Source organism: Mustela putorius, unplaced genomic scaffold (genome assembly GCF_011764305.1).
Source record: "Mustela putorius furo isolate JIRA1106 unplaced genomic scaffold, ASM1176430v1.1 tig00003972_pilon_pilon_pilon, whole genome shotgun sequence".
Classification (NCBI taxonomy): domain Eukaryota; kingdom Metazoa; phylum Chordata; class Mammalia; order Carnivora; family Mustelidae; genus Mustela; species Mustela putorius.
The window spans coordinates 18945345-18969194 of NW_025422115.1; the positions used below are offsets into that span (position 1 = coordinate 18945345).

The window sequence follows — 23850 nt, forward strand, 5'->3', positions numbered from 1 at the left end:
AACATGAGGTTGGTGATTACCTCTGAGGTTAAATAGGGATGCCCCCCTATCCCAGTCAAGGTCTTGGGGTCCCCCAGCACCCCCTGAGTTTTCCTGATACATCAGACTTAAGTGACAGTCTAAAAAACGCTACCCTTTAAAGCTGGGTCTAATTCATTCTCCGCACCCCCCCCAGCCCTGCCCCCTATTCGCTCCTTTCCCTGCCTACCCTGCTTGCCTGCCAATATAAATGAGCATTTTGCCAATCCAGAGCCCTTTTTGCAAACTCCAGGGAAGCTAGGTTTGTAATGAGAGCAAAGCCATTTTCCATCCAATGGGAGAGATTTCTCATGCTGGGAGTGACCAGTCAGGCAACACCCGATGGCTTAAAATAGTGGTGACCAGAGCCCCCACCCCACCCTTCTTGTTTTTTTTTTTTTTTTTTTTTTGAGGGATGGCTCTTTGTAACCCTAATATCAAGCGTTCCCTTTCCAGGAGTGTGGGAGGCCACAGGATAAACAGACAAGCATAGTCTTCAAGTTGTGTGAGCCAATGTGGGACCCTCCCACCAGGAACTGTGGCTGTTCCCCAGGACCAGGTTCCCAAAGTGTGGGCTCCCCTCTGGTCAGTGCTATGACTTAAGGCTCCCAGCCTAAGCTAGGAAGGAGTAGACAGGAGTTGTATATCCCGCACCATCGGGGGTCGGAGGTGGAGTGTGAGGGGGGTGACGGCTGGGCTTCCCTTCCCCCCTCAGAACTCCCAGGAGGTGGTGGCAGGCTGGCTGTGCCCATCTCTACCACTTGAGGGCCTTCAGGGGCCCCCCTCCCCTTGCTAATCTCCCCACTGTCTTGGTTGTCCGAGAGCCTCTGGTCAGGGTTCTCCTAGCCAACCCCAATGCGTGGGATGGTGGGGGATGTGAGGGGCCAACCCCAAGCTCCCCGGCCTCTACAGACAACAGGCTTTGATTGAGCACCTTTTGGGAACTGGGCCTTGTCTTCCCAGTTCTCCCTTATCCTGGATGGTGAAGGGTTAGGACTGGGTTGATTGCCTCATGGGAATCTCCCCGCCTTCCCCATCTTCCTCTGCCCATTTTGGCTGTCTGTCCGCAGTCCCCCTGCTGCAGACTCTCTCACTAACTGCAGGCTGCCTGGGACATGGCAGGGGCGGCTGGGGGCTGCGCGGTGGTGGGGATCGGGAGGGGTGCACGCAGCAGGATTGATAAATGGGTGACAGGACAAGGGGTCAGACTGGGCTTTGAATCTGCTTGTACCACAAGCGGCAGAGACAGGTAGCTGGAAGCCCACATTTCTGGGGCTGGGTGGAGTGTAAGAAAAGAAATCCAAGAAAGACCATCTATGTGTGTCTGGAGGGGCAGGGGTCAGACCTCTAGAACAAAACAGCTGCCCCAGGTTAAAGAGGCAAGGGCCTGGCTGAGTCTTCTAAGCTTAGGAAACCCACCACTCAATTTGGCATCACCCCCACCTACACCCCAAGCAGAGTTTCAGCCCCCGGCCAATGGGCCTCTGCATGGAGCCCATTCCCACTGCCCAGCTCAGCCTCCCAAGAGCTTCTGCAAGCCCTGCTCAGGCCAGTCGAGGATTTATTCATCATGTTGATGGGCAGGAAGCATTGATCCTGCAGAATTGGTTTAATAAAGAATCGCCAGCAAACCATGATAGATTGAGTTTGCGGTTTGGAGTTCAAGGCTCACTGTCATGGGCCGCTTCTGGCATCTCCCGTTCCTGGGGGAGGAAGGTTGGATGCCTTTTCTGAGGGCCCAAGTGGACTGTGCTCTGAGGGATCTGCAGAACCTGGGCCATGGCTAATAAGAGGATTTTCTGGGCTCTACAGGCTAGTCTGCCCCCCTGGCCCCCACTCCCCACCCCCTCACTTCCCAGTTGCCTTTTAAAATTTATATTTAAGGTTTGGTGAGGGAAAAGGCCAGGATGCACAGCCCCTCAGGATGGTGCTACCTGGGCTCCTGCCCAAGGCTGGTTGGGCTCTTGGGTCCCAGATGGTTCCTTCCTTCCGCATGAGCCATGTCCTGGGAGCCCCGTGTGGCAGTGGGAACCCCGAACAAATAAAACATAGTGTTTTTCCAAAGAGAGAGGAAAGGAGCAAGGGACCCGAGTGAAATGTACCTGGTTTTGTTCCCAGAAGCCTGTCAGGCTTTCAAGTGTTAGGCTCAGGGGGTATGCCTGGGTGTGTATATGGCTAGGTGTCTGTCTGAGCAGGTGTCTTGGAGCTGTGTGGGCGGACTGGGGGCTGGCAGGGAAGTCCCCATGTGGGATGTTCGTGATGGAGTACTCCTGTGCACCAGACTCTAGCTTGGCCTTGAGAGGGGAGGCAGACAGAAGCTTGGCCCTTCTCTTCCCTCTGCTTCTATCTCTCCTAGCCTGAGCCTTCTGAAGCTGTGAAGAAGGGAAGGGAAGAAGTGTGCTAAAGGGTCCTTTCCTTGGGACAGAAAGCGCTGGACCCTGAAATCATGGAACCTGGGCCAGTGGCCTGATAAGTCCCTAACCCTGACTTCTGGGGCTGGCCCCCAGCCCCAGGCACTGCCACTGTCCCACTTCACATCATGTGCCCAGCCCTCTCTGCTGTGGGGCTCTGCTTGGGTTATGAGCCTTCTCTGAGCCTCAGTTTTCCCACCTAGCAAAATGGGAATCCTTTTGCCCATATCAGACCTGTGCACCCGTGGTCACCCTGTGGAGGCAAGCAGCTCCAGAGCACTGTCTGAGCCCAGTAACTCTGCTGGGAGCCACACCGCCCCCACTCTCACTGCCTCCTGGATGTCCTGGATGGACCACATAGGCCTCCGTCCTTGGCTCAGGCCAGTGCTTCTGAACCAGTGTCAGGGACCTAAGTGAGAATGTGCAGAAAACTCTAGAGTGCGTATGGAGAAAGATACATGTATATCCAGACACAATAGGACGCTGAGTTTCTGGGGTCTGTGGACTCCCTAAGTTGAAGACCATGTAGCTCATGAACCCCACTCTAGCTAGACCATCCCAGAAAAGAGTGTCTGGTCTGGCAGGGGCAGGTGCTCACCTCTTAGAGCCCACACTCCCTGGGGCTGTCTGTAACCTGAGACCCCAGCCTCCCACAGCTGACATGAAAATGGAGCAGAGTTAGATGCTGAAGGAGGTAGTCTGGGGACTAGTTAGTTACTTTTCTCTCTCCTCAGTCCCACACCCAGCAGTCTTCCCTTCAAACCGGGCGGACTATTTGCATAGGAGGTGGTGAGGAGGAAGGAGGGAGCAGCCCAGCTCTGGGTTGGTGGCTAGGGGGTGGGGGGTGGGGGTCTTTCCTGGGAGCCATTACCCAAAAAACGGGCTTCTGCTCTCAGGAATGTGGGTGCTCACGCTGTCTGTTGTGTGGAAAGCCAGGCCCAGAGAGGAGCTGCAGGCTTTGCGGTGCTGGGGGCGGGGGAAGGGCGCCTTGGTGCAGAGGGGAATTCCAAGGTGAGCTGCCTGGGCGGTGCTGGCAGCGGGCACAGTGGGCAGCAGGATTCTCCAGTGATGAGGACGTGCTCCCCCTGATAAGCCTGGGCTGGTGGCAAAGGCCAGCAGCCAGCTTGGGGCAGAGGTGCTCCTGGGATGGGAGGTGTGCAGAAGCCCCATGGGGCCCGGTCCCATTGCGTCGCCTGGGTGGGGAGGCCAGGGCTCCAGCTTCTCTCCCTCGAGAGGCTTCAGTCCACGGTCTGACCGCGGCCTGATGAGCCTGGGGGCTGCTCCCCTGCCCGGCCCGCCCCCCTTTGTTCCCTTAGCAGCTGTGAGCTGTGAGGCTTATGTCAGGTGGCCAGCCTCACACAGTGCTGAGCTGTCGGCCTGTCTGTCTGCCTGTCCACCTGTCTTCCTTTCCCCTGCTTTTGGGCCCCTGGGTCTTCTGGGGTGTACTCTCGGGCCACGCGGCCACTGTCATCCATCTGTCCCCTGCCTAACCACCTCAGGGCATTGGGATGGAGCTCTGTGTTTGTTCGAATGCGGCACTTGTCACATTGTCATGTCATCCGACTTGCCTGGGGATCTGGTGAAACTACAGGTTCTGACTCACCAGGTCAGAATTAGGCGCGGGGTCTGAGAATCTACATTTCTGCCACCGGCCCAGGTGATACTGATGCTGTGCTGCGCAGCCCAGAGCTGAGCTCTGAGGAGTGGGGTTCAGGTCATGTGTACATTCTCTGCTTAGCCTGGGTTCCCTGACGGAGTTCCCTGGGGGCAGAGATCGTCTACTGGTGGCCTCAAGCACTGAGTGCAGCCGGGCGAATTCTGTGAACCGGTGGAGAAACTGTTAGCCTCGGAAAAGTCAGCCACATGCTTGGGGGTGTTGGATTCCCAGCCCTCCCTCACCTCCTGCACTGCTGTGTGGACCCTGCTGGCCCTGGAGGCTGGCCGATGGGGGTGGGCAGGGGGAGGCCACGTAGCCAGAGGGCCCTTACCAATGCATCCCATCCTGTCTGTCACTTGGGTGGCTTCTCTCCCACCGGCAGTGCACCCGGCCAGAGGAGCAGGGGCCGGGAGTGCAGTGACCACTGTGCGGCACGGAGGTTTCTGGGAAGGAGCAGATGTCAGCAGAGAGACCAGAGGTGTCTGGGCAGGAGAGTGGGTGTGAGGTGGCCCTGACAGTGGCTGCCTGGGAAGAGGAAGAGACGTCCAGTAAAAGCAGCTGGTTTGACACCTTGAGGTTGTGGGTGGCGGGTGGGGGTTGTCTGAACCTCAGTGCCCCCTCCACTGGCCCACACCATGCCTAGCAGCCTCCCCCGTGGGCTGGACTTCTCTCTGCCCCCTCCCACCGTGGGAGGCAGCAGGCTCCATACAGATGATGGAGATGACCGTGTCACAGCAGCCTGAGTGGCCCCTTGTCACAACACTGGCCATCCTGGGGGAGTTTGCCCTGAGTAAGAAGGTGCAGTCCCAGCGGGGAGGCGGGGCTCATCACAGATCCAAGGAGGCCACTAGCTGCCGCACATACACCCCTTGGCTCAAGAACTCTTACAAAGCTGCGACTGCCAGTGGCTAATTAATAGAAGGGCTACTAAGGCCGGCCAGGCCGGCCTGCTGGGGCCCAGGGGATATTGAAGAATTCACGATTCCCAGCCAGAGCGGACCGTGGGGAGGGCAGGGGCATTGCCTTGGCTTGGGAGAGGATGTTCCCTGCCAGCCAGGCTTTACTGAGAAAGCATTGCCAGGGCCCTGGAAATCTGCGATTCCCAAGCCTAGGAGGTGACTCGAAGACACTCTTCATCATCAGCCCCCGCCCAGGATCAGGGTGGCAGCCGCACAAAGTCAGGGTGCGCTCCCCACCACCAAGGCTGCTCAACATGAGACAGCAGTGCTTAGATCGGAAGTTGCTAAGCAGCATCCCATGGACCAAATACAGCACCCAGATGTGTTCTGTTTGGGCAGCAGAGTGTGTCATAACAAATCCAAGACGGTGTTTTAAAATGGAAAGATGTGACATAAAAATTTGGCTTTCGGGCTTCCTCTGAAAAATTGGAAGCTCTGGTGGCTCTGGCCCCACGTTCCCACACCAAAGCAGGCTGCTGGAGCAGACTAGAGGCCGCCCCGTTTAGTTTGGCGTGTGCCCTCCCGTCACCCACTGTCCCTAATGTCCCATGCCCAGCTGTGTAGTCATGCACCCTGAGCTGATGACCTCCCCCCACCACCCGTAGGCTTCTGAGTTTACAACCCTCGATTCAACCCAACAGAGACTGAAGCCAGGGGTTGCCGGGTCAGTAAACGCCGTTTATGGGCCATCCATCTATACAGGTACCAAACTGCTGGAAACTTTGTCTCCTGTTTTATTTACTCACGGTGGCCTGAACCTTATGTTCTGCTATCCCCGGTTTAAAGATAAAGAAACGGAGTCTCTGACAGGAGAAAGAGAAAGATTTGCCTGAAATCATGCCACCAGGAATCTAAATACATTCTTGTCTCTCTTTGTCTCCTTCCTCTTCTTTTTTGTTAGCTTTTGAAAGCTAAATTACAAACAGAGTTCAAGAAAACATTCTCCTGAGAATGAAAACATGGCAGATAATGTTTGAGCACACATCGTCGGCGGGGAGGGGTGAGGTGTGCTGTGGGAGCCGCCTTGGGAGAGGCAACAGGCCCCAGCACACCGGGTCTGGACAGGCCTTAGCGAGCCGCTGGCCTAAAGCCTTCATTTCATCAAAGGGGAGCAAAGGACCAGAAAGGGGGAGCCACTGACCCAAAGTCACAGAATAAGTCCATGTCAGAGATGAAATCAGAACCCAGTGGGTTATGTAACGTCTGGCAGCAAAGATCTTAAAATTGCACAGTCTATCCCTAGATCCCAACCAGAGGTTTTGTCACTGGAGCGTTTTTCTGTTTTAAAGATTTTTAATTTACTTATTTGAGAGAGAGCATGAGAGAGAGAGAACATGAGGAGGGGCACAGGGAGAGAGAGAAGCAGACTCCTCACTGAGCCGAGAGCCTGACGCGGGGTTCGGTCACCGACTGAGCCCCCTAGGCGCCCTGACCCCGGCGTTTACACGGTTGCCCCAGCTCCATGCCCGAATTTTAGGGTGATGGGTATTTTCTGAGTCCCTTCTTAACTTAAGCCAATCCAGTGAGAAGGGAGTCTTTCCGTACCTGAAGAGGCAGCGTCTGGAGGCTTGGATGTGCTTGCCCTAACCTCTCACTCTGGGGATGCTGGATCAGGACCCTGACTGGTGCGGGGGACTTAGGGATTTTGGAACCATATCCAGATGCCGTGGATACACCTGTTCTTCAAGGGGACAGGTAGCCCGTGGAATCTGTGTTCTTTCCACCAGAGAAATTGGTGGTCATGTGGTCTATCCATTGCATCCTTCAGAGAAGTGAGGATGTGGAGTCCTGGTTCAGAACTGTGTGTCCAGGGGTGGGGCTCAGGGTGTGATCAAGGTCAGGTGTCTCTCGGAGGCCACAGTTTAGCCCCACGCTGACCAGGATCCAGGTTGAACCTGAGACCGAGATAAGGCCTGGGTCTGGGCTCAGGGACTGGAGTCCTCGAACAAAGCCTTGGAACCAACCCCAGTGCCTCCCTGAGGCCTCAGGACTCTGGGCAAGGTGCGCGTGGGGGCCACCTCCACCTGGTGCCCTCCCCTTTAAGAAGCCCTCCCTTTCTCTAAGCTCCCTGAGCTCCTACACCTCTTAGCATCTGAGCCAGCTGCCTCTGGTCCTCTCTGGGAGGGAAAGTACAAATTATAAATAAACAGCAGTGCCACTGCTGCCGACACCAGAGCCTCCGAACCTGACACGTGACGGCTCCCCGCCCCGCGCTGCTCTCTCATTGTTTGGGGCTGGTGTCTGTCTGCCTACCCAGGCGGCCAGCTCAGGGCTTCCGCACAGCGGGGCTCGGGCTGGGCAGTGCGGGAGCCCAGAGCTGGCTGGGATGTGTGCTGTCTTGATAGAGGGACTCCCTACACCCCACCACACTCTGAGCCCCACAAACTTCTGAGACCGGCCGTGGGGCCTCCGGGTCTGCTCGAGGCAGCTGCGGGGGCCTGATAACTGGCTGCTGATGATTTTGTGTCTGTCTAAGCATTTATCCATGTGGGTGGACGTGTTATGTCTGCGTGAACGAGGCTTTCAGAAAATTAATATGTAACATTGGGCTGGTTCATGTACCGTCTTCTGGGCCTGGGGAGGGGCAAGCTTAAGGGATGGGAATGGGTCGTACCCCCTCAGAGATCAGATGCTCCATTCCAAGACTGTTGTCACCCATTTTGGAGGATGGGGGTCACTACCCACCCGGCAAAGAAAATAGGATTTCAGCCCCTCTTAGGGTAGATCAGTATGGGATTGATGGTCCGGGAAGGCTTCCTGGAGGAAGCAGATCAGAGCTGGATTTGAAGGAAAGAGAGAACCATTCTGCACGCTTTCTTGGAAGTAGGTTTCTGGGAGATGGAGCTAAGGGACTGGGGGTGGTGGGAGGGTGTTGGTAGCCCCTAAGAGCGGGTTACTCAAAATCTGCCTCTTTGGACTTGTACTTATTAAGCTCAGTGCTTCTCCCTTAAGGACCGTGAGCCCCCCCACCCCCGTCTTGACCCTGCTGCTGTCTGGGTATGTGTGCATATATTTGTGGGTGTGCGGGTGTGTGTGTGTCTGTCTGTCTGTCTGGCCTCTCCTCCTGGGTTCTTGTGGCCCAGGGAGTTCTCCTGGCCCCAGCCCCGGGCCCAGCTGCCCAACCTCCGAGACAGCCCCCTTCTCTTGCTGTACTACACCCGGAAGGCAGGTGTTGCCGCCGCATTAATGTCACTGAGCGTGTGGCCTGGAGCCCAGAAGTAATTACCCTGCAGTTCCCTGTTGTAGGCTGGAGCAGCCCCTGTCAATGATTAACGCGAGTCCCCAGCCGGTTGTCCAAAGACAGCTTCTCCCACCTATCCTCCGTCACAGCATACACAGCGGTTTTCCCTCCTGCAGGGACAGGAGAGACCCTCGAGCCCACAGGCCCCATCAGGGCCATCAGTGCCTCATAGAAGAAACACGGTCCAGCGGGGGAGACGCTGCAGCTGGGGCCCGTCTGTGCAGCATCGGGGCTGGCCCACCCTGGAGCCCTGTGTTCTCTCCTCCTGAGCTTTCCTAGCTTAGAACCCGCCCCCCCCCCCATGCTGAGCTGGCCCTCCTGACCCTCCTCCTGTTCCACTGTATGACTTCAGCAAAGTCCTTTCCTGTCTCAGTGTCCAGGGTCAGGGCTCAGTCTGAGGCTGAGAAGAGAGCAAAGCTAATTGCCCAAATAGGTATTGAACCCGCGATCCTGACCCCATTAGTACAAATTGAGCCAGCAGGGCAGGGACAGCGCAGCTGATGAGTGGAGCTGATGAGAACCTCCCTCCCTCCCTCTTTCCCAAGACTCTGCAGAGGCCAATCCAGGCTTGAACCTGGAGTAGTGCAGCCCCAGGGCTCCTGGGGCAGCGGGAATTCCTGCCTCACGGGCCTCTCTCCACGGAGGCTCTGCCAGCCCTTTGTGCCTGGGGGGCGGGAGACAGAGGGGAACAAGGTGGAGGCTCCCCAGCAGTGTCTGTCTGGTCCACTGAGCACCCCCCAGCCCCCACGAGATCATGGCCTCCGTGGGAGTGGACATCAGGCTTTCCTTTTTTTTTTTTTTTTTTGTTCTCTGGGCAAAGGACAGCAGCTCCCTTGTCCTCCCAGCCATCTCTCCTGGGGGACAGTTGTCCCCTCCTGGAAGCTCAGACCTGGCCCTGGAAGAGTTCAGAGGAGAGGCTCCATGGGGAGTGTGGGTCATCCTAGACAGCTGCGCCCGGAGGAGTCCTGGGGGGCAGGCCTGCAGCACCACGGGCTTTGGAATTGGCAGGGGAAGGAAATGCGGCAAGCTGTTCATCCTGTCCCAAAGGCTCTGAGGAGTCATCCTCCCGCTGTGTCACTCCCCAGCTTCTGGGGACAGAGCCGAGGGGGCCCCTGCAGTGAATAAGAGGCCAGTGAATGCTCTGCCCCATCCAGCTGTGAGGACCGGGCTGAGGCCTCTCCTCCGGGCGCCTTGCTTTCCTCCAAATGTGGACAGTGCTTCTGGAGAGGGCTGGCTTTTAGCAAGACCCCAGGCCCCTGAAGCTGAAATCGGCGGGCCACACCTGGGAGCTTCGTGTGACTTCAGACGCCTGGTGTGGCACCGGGAGGTTATGATTTTGGGGAGATTGCTTCTGCTTCGGTCACTTGAGGAGCCGGCGGGCTGGGACCTCCCTACACTAATAGTCCGCAGTTCTCCAGCCAAAGGGCATCTGCCTCAGTCCCTCAGGGCTCCCCGGAGCCTGGGGGTGACATGGTTGTTCCCCCAGCCTGCCATCCAAGCCCATGTGTGACAGGCCCCTCTGCAGGGACTCGTTACCTTTTCTTCTGTCAGCAACCAGAATCCTAACCCTCTGGGGGCTGGCGGGACCCCAAGGACCACGGCCCTTGCTCCATGTCCTTGTCAGACTGTGTTTTCCTAGACGGAAGGCAGCGAAGTCCCATCTGGTTCCTGTTGTCAAGAGCCCAGGCACCTCCAGGGGAACCCCCCTCCCAGCAAGAAGGGGGCCACATCGACCTTCCCAGAGCCAGTATTTAGCTCCCTGCTCCGGGGAGACCCTCCCGCTGCGTCCATCCTCACCAGAGAACCACTTCTGCCCTGAGCCCGTCCCCCTGGCGCCCCCTCCTTCGGGAGCAGGTGAGCTCTCTCCTACCCAAGTTCCCCTGAGGTTACGCTCACGTGCTACTCCTCAGCCGTTTGCTATTTTTGTTCCAGTCTCCTGTGTGGGGACAGCTGTGCTTGAGCCTTTGTTTCCTGGAAGCTGGGCGGGCAAGTGCTCCAGCTGCTCGCCGCCTCCCTGTTTTTTCCCCAGATAGTCTTGTCAGACTAAGCTCAGAGAGGTTAGGCCACTAGCCTGAGGGAACACAGCATCCTGGCATCTCGGCGCACTGTAGAGCAGATGACTTGCAGTACGCGTTGGGATATGTGTGTGCACGCGTGCGTGCATGTGCGTGCGTGTGTGTGTGTGTGTGCACTCTTACGTTAGTGTATCTGTGCGTGCACAGACTGAAAGTCTCAGCCGTTCAGAGAAGTAGTGGGTTGGTATCTTGGTGTTCCTTACAGCCCGGCTGTGCTCAGTTGTACCTTTGAGAAGGTGCCATCACAATCCCTTCCTCGAGGAACTGTCTTCCTCTGCAGACTTCATGGCTTCCCACGGCCCCCCGGAAGAGTCCGGACAACTCCGTCTGCCATTCAGTATGCCCCTGACTCTCTTCAGACCAGTACTGGGTCGGGGGGCTGGGGGTGGGGGGAAGCAGGGGGCCAGGGTTCTCTAAGGCTTGCACTCTTCTTTCCGTAAGTTTCCATCTGGCCGGCTGCCCTCGGCTGGCCCCTCTAGCCTCCGCACTGCAGGGATTCCTGGAACTGGCGTGTCTTTAGAGATCGGCCAGCTCCCTCCTTCTGGGGAAACTGAAAAAAGGATTATGAGAGGGCAGGGACTTGTTCAGGGCCCACGGTAGGTTAGAGATGGAGAGGGAACTAGAACCCAAGACTCGCGGGCCTCTGGGCTGGACACCTACCGTGTAGCATAATCCTCCTTCCCGTAACTGCGACACTGACCTTCCTGCCCAGGGCACAGGCTCGGGCCACCTCCTCTCTGGGGCTTTCATATGCAGCAGGCCGTGCTGCTTTCTGCTCCTTTCTGCCCCTGTGCTCAAGCCTGGCTGAACTTGCCCTCCCGCTCTTCCTGGTCCACACTGCAGAGCAGACAGTCTCCTCACTACCCGCCACCTCCAGCTTATGGGTCATCTGCCCATGGAACTGGTCTGGATCATCAGCTCCCCTGTGGGGGTGGGTCTGTCTGTCCCTACGAATGAGGGCTCTTTGTGGTGAGACTGGTCCACATGCGCCAGTATCCCCAGAGCCCTCAGGCCAGGACCTGCCTCTTAGTCGTCATAAGAATAATGATGATGGGGGCACCTGAGTGGCTCAGAGGGTTAAAGCCTCTACCTTCAGCTCAGGTCATGATCTCAGGGTCCTGGGAGCGAGGCCCGCATCCAGCTCTCTGCTCAGCGGGGAGCCTGCTTCTCCCTCTCTCTCTCTACCTGCCTCTCTGCCTACTTGTGATCTCTGTCTGTCAAATAAATAAAATCTTTAAAAAAAAAAAAAAAGAAGAATGATGATGATAACAGCCAGCATATCCTGAGGATTTACACTGTGTAGCGTATTATAAATATCTTGCTGAATTCTCCCAGAATCCTTTGAGGTGGGATTCATGTTCTCCTTTTGCACATGAGGAAAGAGGCTCAGAGAGGTTAAATGATCTGTCTGAGGCCACACAGCCAGGTATGTAGACACTCAAAGAAGGCCTGAATTCCCGTCTGTTACGGTTTGGCTATTCCGGTGTGGTCCTGGGACCAGTAGCTTCACTGTCACTGGGAGCCTATTAGCCAGGCAGATGTCAGCCCCCAGTCCCCCGCCTAGTGCAGCCCTATCTGTGTCTAGATACAATCCCTAGGTGTCAGTGTGTAGAGCACTGTGCCGTACGATGGAAAGATCACACAAGGGGGAAGATTCTATCAGGGACAGCCCTCAGCTCACCTCGGAACAGCCGAGACTGGCCCTCACTGTGTGATAAAGGCTAGGGCCGCAGCCCAGGACCGGGAAGGCTGCGCGAAGTGTCAGGGGTTTCACGGGTCTTCTTGGGTCTTCAAAACCAAAACCAAATTTTCTTCCTTAAGTCACATAGACAATTTGAAAAATAAAAATGCACCCAGATCCCAGCTACCTACCCATAAACAAAAGCACTAAGCGCCCTTGGCTCTGAAACTTCTGGAGGCGGCCCCAGGCAGCCCAGGGAGCAGCTACCTGGGAGCCCTGTGATTCTGAGTCAGAGAGTTTGAGGTGGGTTAAAAATAGAGCCTAGTGGCCAGAGGCGAGTGGGAGGAAGAGAGCAATTTGTCTGTTATGGGGGGGGGGACCCCAAGTCAGGGAGGTTGGGCCAGAAGAGGGGGCGGTGAGGATAGGGGGGTTATGCCCTCAGAGGCAAGAGCTGCGGGACCCAGCCTGGCTCTGGAAGGTTGTGGGGTGTGGAGTTCCGGCCTGAGGGGAAGGGAGAGTCTAAAATGCCAGCCCTGGGGCACAGGAAGGGAAGACCCCATCCAGCGCCCAGGCAGCCGGCAGCTTCTCTGGGAGGGCATAGTGCTGGGCAGTAGCTCTGCCTCAGAGAGTGCTGAGCAGGAGCCGGGACAGGGAGGGGACAGAGAGGGACTGGTTGAAGATCCAGGTTTCACAGGAGGGAGGGAGACAAGGAAGGAGGCTCTTCTCTGTGGCTGCCCACGTGTGTGTCGTGGGCAGGCACGTGGTCTCCTTTGCCTGTCATGCCTGCCCTTCAGATGCCTCCCTCCCTCCTTCATCACCGCCCTCCTCCAGAAACTCTGCTCATCCTGACCTCCGTGCCATGCTAACACGCTTTCTGCCCGTGGATGCTGGCTCCCCAGGCGTTTGCCGGAGGACCCCATGTGTCTCTCTCCTGACTCCAGCGAGGGGACTCTCCCCAGCACAGGCCACCGGGCACCGGCTAAAGGCAAATTTCGTTTTTTTTGATTATAAAAGAAATAAGAATTTGCACACTTTTAAGAAAATAAAGAACTTAGAAATAGACGGAGTGTGGGGAATCTAGAAACGTATGACAGAGCAAACAAAATCACTCCTAATCCCACCACATAGCCGGGATCAGTGTTGACCTTTTAGGGTAGTTTCTTAATTTTTGTTTCTGGCAGTCTTTTTACCCCTGGCAACAGCCTTTAGGCTACCCAGCCATTTAGCAATAAGACAATTTTGCCAAGAGGCTCCTGTGCTTCTCACTCCCCAGTCCCAGGCCCAGTTATGTGTTCCTAGGAAAAGGAAGAGCAATGGTTTCTGCTCTCTGGGGTCGGGGTTGGGGGGCAGGGCAGGGCTGAGGGAGGACACGACTAATTCCTGGGTCTGCAAAGTGGCGGATTCTAGGATAAGGTGGGACTCTCTCCTTCCTACCCGCCCCCACCTCCTGGAGCTCTGGGCTCTATTTCACCTATTTTGCTATTTTGGGAGGAGGGAGAATCCTTAAAATCCCCACTAAGAGGGCACGCCCCTAATGAGGAGGTGTTCTGCCACCACGGGTCTGCCGCGAAGCCTAGGTTGAGGCCAGTGTCCCCCTACCAGCCCCTTCTGTCATTCCACTCTGTTGGAAACCCCAATCCCCATGCTTCTCCTGGTCTGTCTCTTATTCATCTCCTCCCCTTCCCCCTTGCCCCCACCAGCTCTGCCCCTTCCTTCTCTATGACTTTTCCACCACCAGGTTTGGGGGTGGGGGTGGTGGGGAACATTCTCTAATGGATGTTCCTGGGAGTCTTGGCATCCTAGGGACTTGGACAGTACATGTTCCACCCAGATCATCGGAAGCCTGTGAAAGCCTCGTGGGTCTCAGTGAGCTACCATTTCCTGTGGCTTCTGCTGGGCCACCTGTCACTCCGCTCTGCGGCCTAAAGCACGCCTCCATTCATTCGCCCACCGTTCACGCATGTATTAGGACGCACTGCATAAAAGGCCCCCTGCCAAGTTCAGGGAGTTGTGTAGGCCACCAGATATAAACACACAAATCAAACACACAATTCCGTCATAGCGTGATAAATACTATGCTAGAGCAATGCGTACAAGGGGCACCTAACCAGATTTCTGAGGATTCAAAGAAACAACACCTCCTCTGAACCAGGGGCCCTGGGGTGGGCCAGGGTGGAGAGGAGAGTCCGAGGCAGACACCAGCCGGTCGGCAGGCCTGGAGGACAGGAAGCGTGGTGCGTTTGGGGGCATGGAAAGCTGCTGGTTTGTCTGGAGCAGAGCGAAGAGGGGAGGAAGGGTGGCAAGACATGGGAAGGAAGCAGAACCCAGATCCAGAAGGGCCTGGGGGACGACAGTGGGACTTGGTTTAGCTGGGAGCCCAGGACTTGGCTTGGCAAAGTCCTGGAGAGTGGATTGCTGGGAGCACGTGGAGCCCACCTGGAACCCTGAAGTATGCAGCGTCCTGGAAAGGCCAGGGGCCCAGTTAGGAAGCCACGGGGTGGGCCGGGGGGTGGGCTGATGAGACTCCGCGTCCCACTGGCTGGCTGTTGGTAGGCGAGGGAGATAGAGGTGAACTCTCCGCTTTCTCGATGGACATTTGGATGGCGGAGGAGCCTGTGCTGGAAGCACAAGGGTTTGGGAGGAAGCTGTGTAGTTATCTGGACATGGCAAGAATGACGGGGGCATCCAGGGGTCAGATGTAGTCAGCAAGTGAACACACCGGTGTGGAGCTTAAGAGAGAGGTCTGATGTGAAAGCCAGCAGAATCATGGAGGCCTTGGCAACTGGCGAGGTCACGCAGGGAGAGTGTGCAGAGAGAGAAGAGGCCAGGGCCCAAAGGAGCAAACACACTTGAAGGTCATGCAGGGGAAGAGGACCCCACCAGGGGAAGGAAAGGGAGAGACAGAAAGAAGGGAGGAAACCAGTGTCTCGGCAGAGTGGCCCGCGGGGTCAGGTGATGCTGGGGGTCAGCCAGGAACAGCACGCGGTTGCTGAGGAGTCGGCAGGAGTGTGGGGAGTGGGAATGGAGGCGGGAGGGCCTCTCCCAGGAAGCTTCTTTCCAATGGGTAAAGAGATAAGGCAGAGGGATTGGAGATTCGAGAGTGGTTTTATTTTATTTCTTAAATGTAGGGAGCTTAAAACAATGAGCTGGTGGGAAAGGACGCTCGGGGAGGGAGGCTGAAGAATAAGACAAGAGGGGATCACCTTTGGGTCCAGGGTCCCTGGGAAGGCAGAGGGGATGCCTGTCAAGAGACGGGTGGAGGGGTTGCCAATGCTTTTGTGACTGGAGGAGGAGTGGGGAGATGAGGAAGAGGCACGCGGGGTAGGAGTCTGGTCGCAGGAAGAGGAAGGGGGCGTTTGGGTGGCTTCTCTTCTCTCTGTGAAGTAGAGGGTCGTGGTATCTGCTGAGAGTAGGGTAGAAGAGTGGTTTTAGAGCTTTGAAGAGAGAGAAGATACTTTGAAGTGGCTGCTAGAGGAGAACGGTGGGGAAAATTTCCCAGGGTCTCCTGGAAAGGTGGGGCGGGTGGGGGAGAGGGCCAGCAGAGTATGGAAACCCTGATGAGGAAATTGAGGCACGGGAGCTAAGGTGCTTACATATTTAGCAGGACAGGTCTGAGGCTGTGGGATTTTTTGCACAGTTCCCATGGAACATGCAAAGGGTGAATGGTGACCCTGATCCAAGGCATGATCTTGTGAAGTAGGTTCCAGAAGGATGGGGTAAACAAGGTAGAAGGGCAGGACCCTTGTGTCCCGGGGGAAGGGAGGAGGCAGGAGGGTCCTGTGACTCACGGTTCCTGGGGCAGGTGCTACAGAACAGACTTAGCATGACTGGCTAAGAGAGCTGGAGGGAAAGGAGGTGGGAGTGAGAGATGGAACCACTGGGGCAGGGGTGACATGGTCCGTCCCCTGCTGCGGGAGTGGGTGACTGACGTGCGCGGCAGGAGAGTCAGGACACCGAGCCACTGAGGGGCTGGGTGTTTGGGCTTGATGTAAGGAGTGGAAGTCATGCAGGACAAAGGCAGGGTTTGAAATGGAATGGAAGGCTGTGAACCAAGGGCCTGTATGCCCAGGGTCCCCAGGTATGGCAGATGGATGCTGGCAGGATGGCCAGAAGATGACAGGGTTCTCAAAGGGTCCTGAAAACCTTCCTAGCACAGGCAAGGAGTGGCCCCAGTGCAGGAGAAGGGGGAGGAGGTTGGCCCCACTCCTGACTCGCAGGTGCATGGGCTTTAGGAAAGTGACATCCTCAGGATTCAGCTAAAGCTTGCTTAAGGGAAAAGTGGGACTCTGGGGGCAGGCTGTTTGGGCTTAGTTCTTGATCCACCATATATATAGCAAATTTCTCCACTTCTTGTGCCTTAGTCTCCTCGTCTGTAAGACAGGCACCATCATAGTATCTCCCTCATGGGGATTTTAAGAGGGTTAAATGAGATCATCCACATAAGGAACTCTGATCAGTGTCCAGCATGTAGTAAGTGTCCAAAAAACATTGGCCGCCATCCTGCTCTCGTCTCATTGTCCCCCAGGGCAGTCTCTGTGCTGGGCCTGGAAAACCAAGGGCCGGGTCGGGAACCCAGGGGGAGCTCCCCACTCCCATCGCTGTCTCAGACAGGAGGATTCCTGGATTCCTAGTTTCCATGATTTGTTGGCAGGCTGAGAGGAGAGCTAGGTGGTGCCTGATGAAGGGGACAGCTACTCCCAGACAGCGTGATTCGTTAGGCCGGCTTCCTGGAGGAGGAGGCAGTCAAACAGGGTCTTTGATGAGGGAAGGGAATTCACGAGATGGGGGTCCAGGAGGCAGGGGCAGTTCTCAGGAGGAAGAGCCAGAATGTGGATGGAGATAGAGGCCAGGGTGTGGGTATCCGGTGGCTGCTGTGTAGGGAGCAGGAGGGAGAACAGGACGTGGGGCTTGGGGGATGCCAGACCTTGGAGCTTGAACTTTCTTCTGTCGTCATGGGGAGTTTGCCAAGAGGGCTCAAGCAAGGGGTGATGTAATCATAAAATTTGGAAAGATAACCTAGAGATCATGTGAGTTGGAAGGAAAGAGCGTGGAGGCTAGAGACAGGTAGGCGGCAGGGGCAAGGATCCAGGCGAGGAGCGTGACAGAGCAGTCAGGGACAGATTCAGAAGCCGCCGTAGCAGATGCTAGACAAGGGGTGTCTGGATGGCTCAGTCGGTTGAGTGTCCCAAGTCTTGATCTCAGCTCAGGTCTAGATTTCAGGGTCACGAATTTGGGCCCTGCCTTGGACTTCACTCTGGGTGTGCTTTAAAAAAAAAAAAAAAAAAAGATGCTCGACCAGACATGTCACTGCACGGAGGGTCTGCAGGAAAAAGAAAGCAGCTGAGGCTAGCTTTGAGGTATTGAAATGCTGAGTGCGCCATTCAGCTCTAAGGAGGAAGATGCTGAGTTCAGCCTTGGGCTCCGGTGTAGGAGCCAGCAGGCCCTCCAGGTGGCAGATGAGAATGCAGGTCTGGTGCTAGGAGAGGTGTCTACCAAGAGGGAAGGGATATACGATGGGGCCCTGGGTGTGACACTCACTGGGAGAAAGCGTGGAGACCCTGGCCTGGAGTCCGTATGGCAGGATTACAAGCCATGCCTGGAACCAGGGCCCTGCCTTCAGGGAGCCACAGTGTTTTGGGATATCCAAAGTCGGGGCTTGGTCCAGGCCGAGGCCCATCAGTGAGGGGCAGGAGAAGCCTGGAAGATGTAGCATGAATCCTGAAGGATGGGAAAAAATGTAATGGGCCAACAACTGACACTCTCTTCCAGCTGGCAGGATACCTAGTGGATGTCATTTGAGTCAAAATGTATGCAAGCAGGTGTGCAAGAAAGTATGCATGTGTGTACAGGGGGAAAACTAGCAGAAGTGCATAGATGAGAATGTGTATAAAACTGTATTGTGTGTGTGTGAGAGAGAGAGAGAGAGACAGAGAGAGAGGGAGAGAGAGAGCATATGCACTCAAAGGCAAGCATGGGTGTGTGTGAACAAGACAAGGCTGGAGGAGAACATCCCTCTTCTGACTTCCCCTGTCCCCGTTTTATTACCCTTCACTCCTCTTTAGCCTCTGGGGAAGGAGAGGTCTGGTCTGGTCCTTGGTCTGGTCCTTGGTCTGGTCCTTGAGTCTCTGAGTTCAGAGTCAGGGTCTTCTCTTGCTTCAGCTCCCTTGAGGAATAACCTACCTTGGAGACAGATCCGTGAAATGTTCCAGATGTCCGTGTAAAAGGGCTGCTTGGCTCTTTGCCATCTCCCGTTTCTTCTGCATGAAACCTGCTCCTGGCCTGTAGGCTACACCCACCTGCCAACTTGGATACCAGGTAGGAAGTGAGGTCCAGGATTAAGGGAGGACAAGCCTGGGTTTCTGGGGCTGCAACTGGGATGAGGCATCTTCCTTTTAGCTTAGAGAACACTGGGATGGGGCAGGTCATCTGGCTTTGGAGAGAGCAAGGCCTCTAACTCGGGCATGTGCCAACTCCAATGTTTCTGAGTCTGGCTGTCCCTCACTTCCCTGCCAGGTCGTGCCACCCACCACCACGGACACATACCCTGGATTGTGGGAGTTAATCATGACTGATTCTAGGGGCAGTGGGGTGCTGGGGGAAATATGGCACATACAGCTTGAGGTTTTGGAAATGTTACTGTTCCCTCCTCCACAGACCTTAGGTTTTCCACTCCTTCTACAGGATGGCACAGCTGTGTCCAATTAACCAGGATGCTTTTAATATTTGAGAGGTGTGCTACTTCCCCCACCCAGGAAGTATCTCGGAAGTCTGTGACATCAGGAGCATGGGTCCCCTCCAAAACTCTTCACAGCTCTCTCTTCTCTTTTTCTCTCTCTCTTTAAAATTTTATTATTGAAGCAGAAGTGACATACAATGTTACATCTTTCAGGTGGAGAACATAGTGATTCAACAATTTTATGCATTATTCAGGGCTCACCATTATAAGTGTAGTCACCGTCTGGCCCCATCTCTCTCTCCTCTCTTGTCTACGAGAGAGGACTACAGCCACTGTGATAGGTTACCTCCCTGTGTGATGCAGAGGTTGCAGTAAGGCTGGTCTCCCTCCCTGCATCCCACTGAGGTGCCTGAAATACTAAGCAGTCAGGCTCTCAAGTCCCCCCAGACCTCTCGGGATCTCGTTCTGTCCCTCACTCGCTGTGTGATCTTGGGTAGATACCCCTCTCTGAGTCGCAGTGTCATCATCAGCAGAACACAGACGTCAGCAGCCACCTGAGTGTTGGGGTGAGGATTACATGAAGTAACACATGGGAAGCACGAACTAAGTGCTTGATACATGTGAAATAGGGTCTTTATGAATTCAGTCACCAAGGAACCCCTAAAAAAAGCCAGGAAAAACAAAACAAAGCAAAACAAAAAAAGCCCAAGTCCTTAAGGAATCACTTGAGATGTTTCTTATCCCTGGGCTTGGTGAGAATCAGGGTCTGGGAACTGAAGATACAGTGGGGAGCCTGCGGCCAAGTCCGCCTGGCTAGAGCAGCAGAATGGGGTTGGCAGGCGTGTCGGGAGCTGTCCGTGGTGCTGCCCCTCTCTCTCTCCGCCCCCCTCACCTGGCCCTGCTTTTGGAAATCTGTGCCATCATCTTGTAAGAGTAAGGAGAGGTAGTTCCCAAGGCCAATAGCATCTCCTAAAGCCCAGATCCTCCAGGAGCACTTTTTGGTCTCACCCTTCTGGGCCACTGTGAGCCATACCTGGGCTGCCGCCTAGGATGGTTTCTTTCATCATTGCCCAACTTGTCTTCTGTCTAAGCCTTGTATTCTGACTAGACCACGAGCTCGCTGAACTCAGGGCGTCTGTCTGCCAAGGTAGACTGGTTCTGTTGTCTGTTCACGGAATGTTGTGGTCCTTGACTTCCAGCACTGGACGAGCTCTCTTCCACCCCCACCCCCAGTAGATGCTTTGCTTTGACTCTTCTATGGAAGATTTCATCTTCCTCCCTCATCTCTTTCCGGTGAATTTGTTGAGTTGAGCTCCTAATTGACTCATTTAATAATATAGATAGGTATAGTCCAGAGGGTTTTACATATATCAATTCAAGTCATTTTTATAACTCTAAGTTAGATACCGTTATTATTCTCAGTGAGCAGACAAAGAAACTGAGGCATGGAGACGTTAAGTGACTTGCTAGTAAATGATGGAACCAGGAATTGAACCCAGGTTGACCGGCTCTGAAAGCCTCTCTATGATGCTACAGGATAGTGGTTTCTGGGAAGGAATGCTCCAGCATTCCGACCCCAGCCCAGATCAGGCACCAGCAATATCTCTTAGCATCTGGAAACTCAACGATTGAAATAATTAGTCAGAATGCAAGGAAATGGTTGTTTTTGCCTCATGTAATTTGGTTTTATGAAGACCACTAAATGCAAACATTCTCCTGTTAATTACTGTCTCAAATTTGGTCTGTAATTGAGAGAACTAGAGCTGGGGAAAGTGTAGAAACCCGCTGGAGTGGCAGGCCTGCCCGAGTCAGCATTCCCCGCCGCCTTGCTGCCGCTCTGTTAATTTTAGAAACTCCTCTAGCCTGTGTGTATTATTAGCTTTATGTACAGAGGACCATGGGGCCCTCAGTAGCCTCTCGATGCTAGTTTTGTTTTGTTTTTCCCAAGAGATGAAATGAAAGGGAATGGTGGCCATGTGTATATAGGGGTGTTTGCAGACTCTGTGTGTGAATGGGGATACCTGTTTGTAGCTCCTAATGAGTGTCTGCAGCTGTCTTTGAATGACGTGCATGAGGCTGTGTAGAGAGTGTACACAGCTCAGGAACATCGCATAGAAGCTGAAACCATCCTCCTGCAGCCCACGTGTCATTAGCAGGACGTGCTGTCTTCCATGTGGTGGGTGTGATGGCTGGGGTGGGCTCCTGAGTCTTAGGTTGAGCTGTCTCAGATGGCATGGGGGATTGGGGCTAGAGAAATGGTGGTGGAATGGAGGGCAGAGAAGCTCTGAAGTTGACCTTAGCATCAGCTTTAGAATGAGAAGCTTTAAGCCTGAGAGGCCCTGACTTGGGGTCCTGTCTTGAGGCTGTGAATGGTTTGGCTTTCAAAGGAACTGCTCTTCCCTGAGCTGTGTGGTATGAGATGGCTCTCTCGCCCACCTCCAGTGAGGCAGAGCCTGCTCTCTCTTTGACTCGTATCACCATTTTGAATCTAGCAAAGAAAGCAGTTTGCTCTGAAGTAATATTTTTTTTTTTTCAAAACTAGAACTCTTGGGGCACCTGGGTGGCTCAGTGGCTTAAAGCCTCTGCCTTCAGCTCAGGTCATGATCTCAGGGTCCTGGGATCGAGCCCCACATAGGGCTCTTTGCTCAGCAGGGAGCCTGCTTCCCCGTCTCTGCCTGCCTCTCTGCCTGCTTGTGATCTTTTTCTCTCTGTCAAATAAGTAAATAAAATTAAAAAAAAAAAACTTAAAAAATTTAAAACAAACAAACAAACCTGGAACTCTTCTGGCAGGAACACTTTAGTTTTGGAGTGGGACCCTCTGAAGGCTCGAGGGAGGCTTGTCTTTTTGTCTCCTCTCTCCTGGCTTTCTCGCGGTCGAGAATTAAAGATGGTTGAAAGGTTATTTCTCTTGGGAGAGGACATGCTCATTTCTGCCTGACTTAATACCTTTATCTGTCATTGTGTAACTGTCTAAACTAATAGCAGAGGGAATAGCTATGCAGTACAGGTTTCAGATCTTGGGGCCAGCCCCAGGGTGGCTGGTACTCGGGCAGGGTCCCTGGGATTGATCGGTCATACCTTCCTAGACACGGGATGTGTGCCTGTCTGTGCTGTCTGCATACTCCAGAGGGGTATGCAGGCCTTGCTAGGCCAGGTGGTTTCGCCCTGAGGGGCCCTTCCCACCTCCCTCAGGAAGACCTTGCAGTTGCTTTGACACCTTAGGAGAAATGGTACTGTAAGCCCCCACTGATCTCACTCCATTGCATTGAGTGGCAACACACAGGTGCCTGAAATCCCCTCATTAACACTTCCTGCCCTTGAAGATTTCACTGTCCTTCCCCAGCCCTCTGTTAGAACACAAACCTCTTGGGGAGAGAGATGGCCAGGCATTTTCTGACTATAGGGGATAGACTAAAGGGGGACCCCAGAGAGCCAGGGTGGGTAAAGGCCAGATCAGAAATATGGGATGCAGTGTTTAGACTCCACCCTTATTGCACAGTGAGAAAAGTAAGGGCCAGAGAAGGCAGGGCACCTTCTTGACATCACACAACCTGTCAGTGACCAAGCTGGAACTGGATCCCGGGCCTCCTGCCACCCAGGTACCTGCCATGTGTCTGGTCCTCACCTGCTCTCTGGTCACGGTCTGTAGCTTGTCTGCCTGCCAGCCTGTCTCAGGCCATAGCTGACCCTCAGGGAGGATGGAGCAGCCTGGCTGGAGCCTGGAGAATTATAGGTCGAACTGGTCCTACTAAAACTAAAACAGCTTCACTCTTCTTTCTGGATCTCATTGTTTGGTTTGCATTTCAGCCTGACTCCCACTGGGGAGCGGGGATGGGAGAGGGAGGCTTGTCACTGGGGACCAGATGGGGACAGGCAGAAGGTATCCTTAGGGAAAAGAGAGCTTTTCTGTGCCACTCTCCATATTTTGCCCATGGTACCCTTGTGCCTACCTCACGCAGTGACTCAGAACATCCGAAGACTTCCCTCTTCCATAGGTGTGCTCCCTTGGAGTTTTCTCTTAAAGTCTGTAACTTATTCTCTCTGTCCTCCTGGCGACTGATCCATGTGTCTCCGGGCAGATTTTATTGGGACCTGACCATGCTGCTGCTGATGGTCGGAAACCTCATCATCATTCCTGTGGGCATCACCTTCTTCAAGGATGAGAACACCACGCCCTGGATCGTCTTCAACGTGGTGTCGGACACATTCTTCCTCATCGACTTGGTCCTCAACTTCCGCACAGGGATCGTGGTGGAGGACAACACTGAGATCATCCTGGACCCCCAGCGGATTAAGATGAAGTACCTCAAAAGCTGGTTCGTGGTAGATTTCATCTCCTCTATCCCTGTGGACTACATTTTCCTCATCGTAGAGACACGCATTGACTCTGAGGTCTACAAGACAGCCCGGGCCTTGCGTATCGTCCGCTTCACCAAGATCCTCAGCCTCCTGCGTCTCTTGCGTCTCTCCCGCCTCATTCGATACATTCACCAGTGGGAAGAGGTGAGTGGCCAGACCTAAACCTCTTGGGGGTAAGGGATATTTTCCCCACAGGGTGGGTGAGGGCCCAGCAGGCAGTCTCAGATAGCTGGATTTGGGCTGGCAGATGGTAGCAGGCACATCTTCTCCAAGAGGACAAATGATAGTAATTTCTTGACTTCTTATCCTGGGCTAGATATTATGAAAATTACTTTGCAGATGGTATCCCTTGTAAGTCTCTAACAACTGTAGTGGTACTCATTTTTTTACAAAAGGAAACCAAGAGGCAGAAAGGGATTCAGAATCAGTAATTGGTGAACCTGTACTCGAGAGCTTGCACAGTTAATCACTGGGCTATACTGTAGGGAACGCAAACTCAGGAGCCTTGAGGGGCCAGGCAGGGAATGTGATGGGTGAAAAGGGCCAGTGGGAGGCAGTAGGGAGTATGGCAGACTGGGGAAAACTGAAGAATACATCTTCCGTCTGCCTCTACTCCACCATAGCCACTTGTTGCCAAGTAAGAATCGGCCCAGGGTTGTGAGATCTACAGATTGATCATGAGAAGCAGGAATCTGGGGTTTTGTGCCAATTTAGTTATCAGGTATCTTAGGTGTCCTGGGGGTTCTTCTGGAGCAGACCCTGAGGTGAGGATT

General features: G+C 54.5%; 1 protein-coding gene across 1 annotated transcript in view; it reads left to right on the forward strand.

Moving 5' to 3' along the window:
• Positions 1-23850, forward strand: part of HCN4 (hyperpolarization activated cyclic nucleotide gated potassium channel 4) — a 47844-nt gene that overhangs the window by 2301 nt on the left and 21693 nt on the right. Inside the window, exon 2 of the mRNA XM_045070662.1 lies at positions 22798-23221. Coding sequence (XP_044926597.1) covers positions 22798-23221 — 424 coding nt within the window. The remainder of the gene's footprint in view (positions 1-22797; positions 23222-23850) is intronic.